This window comes from Uloborus diversus, chromosome 2 (assembly GCF_026930045.1).
Source record: "Uloborus diversus isolate 005 chromosome 2, Udiv.v.3.1, whole genome shotgun sequence".
NCBI lineage: Eukaryota > Metazoa > Arthropoda > Arachnida > Araneae > Uloboridae > Uloborus > Uloborus diversus.
The window spans coordinates 205253119-205259118 of record NC_072732.1 but is presented as its reverse complement, the minus strand read 5'-3'; the positions used below and the strand labels follow the sequence as shown (position 1 = coordinate 205259118).

At 30.5% G+C, this 6000-nt stretch overlaps 1 protein-coding gene across 1 annotated transcript in view; it reads left to right on the top strand.

The window, feature by feature from the left end:
* Window positions 1–422: 422 nt before the first annotated feature.
* LOC129216252 (F-box only protein 28-like) overlaps window positions 423–6000 on the top strand; it is a 28890-nt gene continuing 23312 nt past the window's right edge. Inside the window, exons 1-2 of the mRNA XM_054850450.1 lie at window positions 423–701; window positions 2608–2856. Coding sequence (XP_054706425.1) covers window positions 564–701; window positions 2608–2856 — 387 coding nt within the window. The 5' untranslated portion in view covers window positions 423–563. The remainder of the gene's footprint in view (window positions 702–2607; window positions 2857–6000) is intronic.

Below are 6000 nucleotides of genomic sequence, written 5' to 3'. Positions count from 1 at the left end.
ATAATTATTTTAAAATGAAGTTTATCAGAATCATAAAATTACGTTCCATATGAAACGCACAGGTCGACATGTTTTACAACTAAAACAAAAATAATTGCTATAATTTCGATGTATAAATATCTCTAAAAAAGAATTAACTAAATACCTTAATTATACTAAAAAAAACATGTGTTTTTCAGTACAGCCCCACTTTACCCATAGATTAGCGCTGAAAATGTAAACTCACAGACCACGTGGTTATTCTTAACCTGGAGCCCAAAACGTGGCAGACCCCAGCCGAAGTGTATCGAATTGAAGATTCGGGTGACTCAAAACTCGTTTGTGCTCTGTGTTTCGGTTGCCCAACTCCCGTGCTCATGTTACAGTCTACAGCTGAGCTGATGTCATGTCATTGTTTAAAGATACATGGCTGCGTTACGTTCTTGAAATGGCGTAATTATTAAAAATATAATACTGAATCAACAGTTTTTATACTTCAGGGTATTTAACGTGATTAAGGAATTGTTGAAGTAACCTGACAATCTTTGTTTTTGTGACATCAGGTACATATTTTTTTTACGAACATGAGTGATACCAACCAACACAAAGATTTATTGAAGGCTCCAAAGCCGAAAAAAACCAAATTAATGATGGTTCCAGATGATGTTCTGGAAAAAATTATGTCATTTATTTCTTATGATGAAGTTAGCCGATGTAGATTGGTAAGAATTTTCATTTTAATCTTGTCCCTTTTTAGACCATACATGTGTGTAGAAGCTATTTCATTGTTTTGCTCTTTCTTCAGTTTGTTGTGATTTTGTCTCAAATATTTTTTGTACTTCTAAGAAGCAGGGGGTAATTGATGCTTTTTAGTTCAGCAAAAATGTACCTTTATTTTCTATAACCCCAAATGCTGTTTTTATTTTATCTCTTATGTTAAATTTTCAAAGTCAAGCTAAGAACAAAAGCAGCAATTATTTCTGTAGGCTTAGGTTTTATTTTTGAGTTGAACGACTTTTCGACTCTTTTCTTTGCTAAGTGTTTGATAAAATCCGCGTAATCATTCTTAGTCCACAACATTTGCTTCTACACTACAGACAAATGACTTCCGACCTGTGTAGTGGTAATTTTTTTTTTTTTGTGCTCGACACTTGATATTGTATTTTTAATAAATACGGTGTATTTATTTTCTCCAAATAATTTTCCTGCATTTGTGTAAAATAAAAAATTTCTCAGTTGAAAAAACGGATTAGAAACATTTTTGCATTTTAATAAATTTCTAATTTATTGTTATGAAACTGAAACATTTAGCTATATAAATACTTTGAATAAAATGTTACAGCATCATGCATTTTGTGTAAAATACGTGATCCAATTATCAAGTCTTCAAATGTAACTGATTTTTTTAATGATTTCTTTTAAGAAAATTATCACTAATTTAAAAGGGAAGAAATTGTGAAGTTTTGTTTTGAAATGGTAAAGAAAATAAATAAGGGTAACACAAATGAAATGTCCTGGGAGGGGGGGGGGATACAGGCCGTCATTGAGGGAGGGAGGGTCAGTCAGAGGGGTTGATTTTCCAATACCAGATGTTGCACTTAACCAATTCCTGGCTTGGAAAAATCAATGTTTTTTGCATATTGTTTCTTCAGAGCAACAGTAGGATATTTTACTGTTATTCCTGGTATTAGATGTCTTAATGTTGTCCTGAGGCGAGGATATGTGGGTATGGTTTTGTTGTTTTCAATACAACTTGCATTGAGTGTAATTTTTCATAAATAAAATATTTTTTTAAATTAATATCTGAGAGAAAAATATTGTCAAGTATTCATTAATTAAAACTTAGCATTATAAATATTGCAGTAAATATGAATTGATTGGATTAGACCCCTTTAGCTTTAGCATACTTTTGGGCAGTTTTTGACAATATAATACACTTGTATTACTGTCCTAAACCCAACCTTGAACTGCGGTATTTTAGTACTAAAATATGAAAACTACTAGTTGAATAAATACTTTTGTGCATAAAAAATAAAATAAGAAATAAATTTCTTATTTTACTGTAAAAACTGGTTTGAAAATAAAATTGAATATTACATAAAATAGGTTTTGATAAAATTTAAAAGAATCTGAAATGATTAGTATCAATGTTACATTAAAAATTTTATATCTTTTTAATGATTATTTTTTAAAGGTCAACCTAGAATAGACATGAAATAAGTGAACCTTCTCATTTCTAATGTGGTACAGAAATGAAAAGAGAATCACTTGAATGTAAAGGGATAGTCCATGAAGTCGGTTATTAGAGACCAGGGGGTGTTTGTGATCCGAAATTTCCGAAAATTTTGGGTTGCTGTTTCTGAAAGTTTTGGCCTGGCAACATTCTGAAAGTGAAAAATTATATTTAAAAGTAAATAAAAAAAAAATTTTCGTTTTTTCAATGATTTTTGTATGCATATTTGAAGAATTTTTACGGGAGAGGGAGTGGGGTCGAGCTTCAGAAAATTTTACTTAAGTTCTCTTGCATCCCTGTTAGAGACCTAAAAATAGATTGAAGTGTTAATACCTTAATTTGTGTATATCCTACTCTTTAAATTTTGAAATATTAATGACTTTTGTATCTCATAGGTTTGTCGAAGGTTCAACTCGGTGTCCCAAAGAGTGTTGAATAGAGGGTTTCACAAAGTTGAGAAATACCATGCACAGTGTTTGAAGAAAGTAAAAGCCCAACTGCCTAGACGTGAATCAGAGAGGCGGAAACATCATTTAGCAAGGCATTGTGATATTCTAACTGCTGTTGAAACTAGACTGTCATTGTTAGGGATGACGTTCTTGAAATTTATAGACTTGAATTATTGCTGTTTCATTCCTGGAAAGGTATGCATTATCATCACTTCAATTTGGCAGGAATAAGGTTCATTGAACTTGTCTTAAATGTTTTGAGAAAAACATTTAATCAACTTTTTATCTTTGAAAAAGTAGTACATTCACCCATTTTCGCAGCTTTTTTTTTTCTAGATTTAAAATTGCCCCAAGCAAAGTAGGTGTAGCTGTCATTGTACTTTAAATTTCATCATTCTTCAGTTCTTCCTGTTTTTTTTTTTTGAAAACAAGTCAAACAACTACTGCTTTGTTTACAAAATAATGATGAACAATCAAGAATCAGTTTTAACAAATTATTTCAACAAGTAGGTCAAAATAAATTTTTGTCTTTTTTTTCGTTGTGATGATTTCTTACTTTTTATATGTATCAGGGTTTGTACTCCCTTTTGAAAAACCTTGAATACTGCTGGAAAAAGAAGTTCATTTTCAAGTGCTTGAAAAAGTTTCTTAGTGCTTCAATTCTTTCAAAAATCATCGGATTGTGCTTAAAATTTTTAAAAAAGGATTTCACCAATGCAATTTTCTGAATATGTGTTCGATTTTCAACATCTCGAAGAATTGCTTCCGTGTTAGGGATTTCAATCCTTTTGCATCTTGTAATATTTTGAAGTTTTTTACAATCAGAAGTTATTTTGACACGTTATTTTTATGTTGTTTTTATATATATTGTGTTCTGAAGTGCTTTGATCATGTTTTTTTATCTGATTTTTTCCTGTTGGCGCTAAAAAAGCATCGCTAAGAACGATGTATGACATATGTCGTCATACATCGTTTTCTTGACGACGCTTTCTTGGCGCCAACAGGAAAAAGTCGCCAAGGGTGGGGTATATCACATCAGTTCCTCAATTTCAATATTTAACAAAGGATTTATTTTGGACAGCATTGAACTTGCTCGGATTTCGTGGAAAATTACTCTTGTGTTTGAAATTTCAATCTTTTTGCAACCTGCAAAAATTTAAATATTTTGGGTTATTGAATGTTATTTTTGCATATGCTACCTCAGATTAGCATATTTTATGTTTAATTTTAGTAAAAAATAAATAAATTTATTTTATGGAAAACATGCCAACATTGAACTTACTCAGACTTCGCTGAAAATTGCTTCTCGTGTTTGAAATTTCAATCTTTTTGCATCTTGCAAATATTTAAATATTTTGGCTAATCAGATGTTATTTTCATTTATGCTACCTTAGATTAGCATATATTATGTTTAATTTTAGTAAAAACTAAATAAATTTATTTCATGGGAAACTTTCCAAACATTGAACTTAATTCATGAAAATTTGCTTCCCTTTATTAGGAATCAACCCTTTGCATTTTTTAGATATTTTTTATATTTTTGGCAATTAGAAATTATTTTGTTACATGCTATATCAGATTAGTGTTTTATATTATTTCTTAATAACTGAAAAATTAATTACTTTTGTTTTGTTTAAATACATGTATACTTATTTAATTTTGTAATTTTGACATTTAATTTTTGTAAATTTAAACAATTGAGCACCTAACATTTTGACTTAAAGTTTTTATTTTAAATAAAAAGCTGAATTATATAACTTTATAAAGATGAATTTATAAGCCGTTTTTTTTTTTTTTTTTTGGTCTGCTAATATAATTAAGGTATGTAACAGGGCTGATTGTGTTTTGGTTATTCACTGGAAATCCAGTAGTGTGTGTTATGCTTTCACCTCCCTACCTCCGATTTTCCCCTTTACCTCAAATGTTCAACTTTTGTGGGGTTGTGGGCACTTGGAACAGCTTACTGGAAGAGTGAATTCTAACAATAACCCATTTTTCATAATGTATGTCAACTTCTTGTGAAACTTTTTAATTTGGAAATATAGCTCTATGAATCTGAACTTGCATATTATTGACTATTACAAGTTATTCAGTAAAAGCAGGCTCAAGTTTACATTCAGAGTATTTATCACTTCTTAAGTAGCTTTTGCGAACTTTGAGGGGTGGAGACTGTACTGGGGACTTTCATAAAATGTTTTTTTTTCTTACTAGTTTTTAAATTTACTTGAGGGCAGTTGAAATGCCTTATTGGCTGAACAACTAATACATACATACAAATAATTGATTTGCAAACCTCTAATATTTTCAACTTAATAGTGCAACTGGAAATTACCTTCTAGGTGGTGTATTTGGTCCTAACCACCCTTATATGAGTTAACCACTATCAATATGGGAATAAATGTTTAAACCACGGAGCGGGGGGGGGGGGACTTCAAAACATCCTCTCTGGCTATTGTATTGAACTTAGGTATTGTAGTTTCTTCCTATAAAAGTTAAAAGCATTCATGAAAGGTTTATTTTATTTTTTTAATATTCGCTTGCAGATTCTATAGGGTCTGGTGGGGGAAAGTGGTCAATGGGGTAAAGTGGTCAAACGTCAAATAAATGGCTATAGCTTGGAAATAAACGTTCGAATGAATGTGAAACTTTTATTTTAGAGTAAAGCAGTTAGAAACTACACTTTGAATACAAAATTTTACAACTGGAAAAATTTTATTTGGTAAAAAAAAATATTTTGCGTGAACATGAAAAATTTTAAAATCTAAACACCTATTTTAACATCCTTGGGAAATTTTGTTTGTTAGAATTAGGAACAGATTGACTGTACAAGAAGCTTCCTACATTTCTCAAGAACTCTTACTCATTAGCAGTTAGCTGAATCTATTTTAGATAATTTTTTAGAACAATTTAAGTAAGATGGGGTAAAGTGGTCATAATATTAGGCTTAACGAATATTGTTCTTCTAATGTCACTTAATCTTTAGGTATAAGGCAGATACAAATTAAATATTAATTTTACTCAATATGTATTGTTTTTACAGTAAACGAGGTTAAATATACGAGTATATGCGTATATATATACGCATATATACTCGTGTAGACATGTACATAGACGTATTCACATAAATGCGCCAATAAATACATATATGGGTATCTGCAAATATTTTTTATCCACACAGCTATACATTCTACTATACATGTATATGCTCGCTTATACTCGTATATATAAGAACACTTATATACTCAGGTAGACACGTATATACGCGTACGTACTCGAGTAGACACTTACATACAAGCATATGATATAAAAGTGTACAGGTTGAGTTTGCATTCTTGAGCA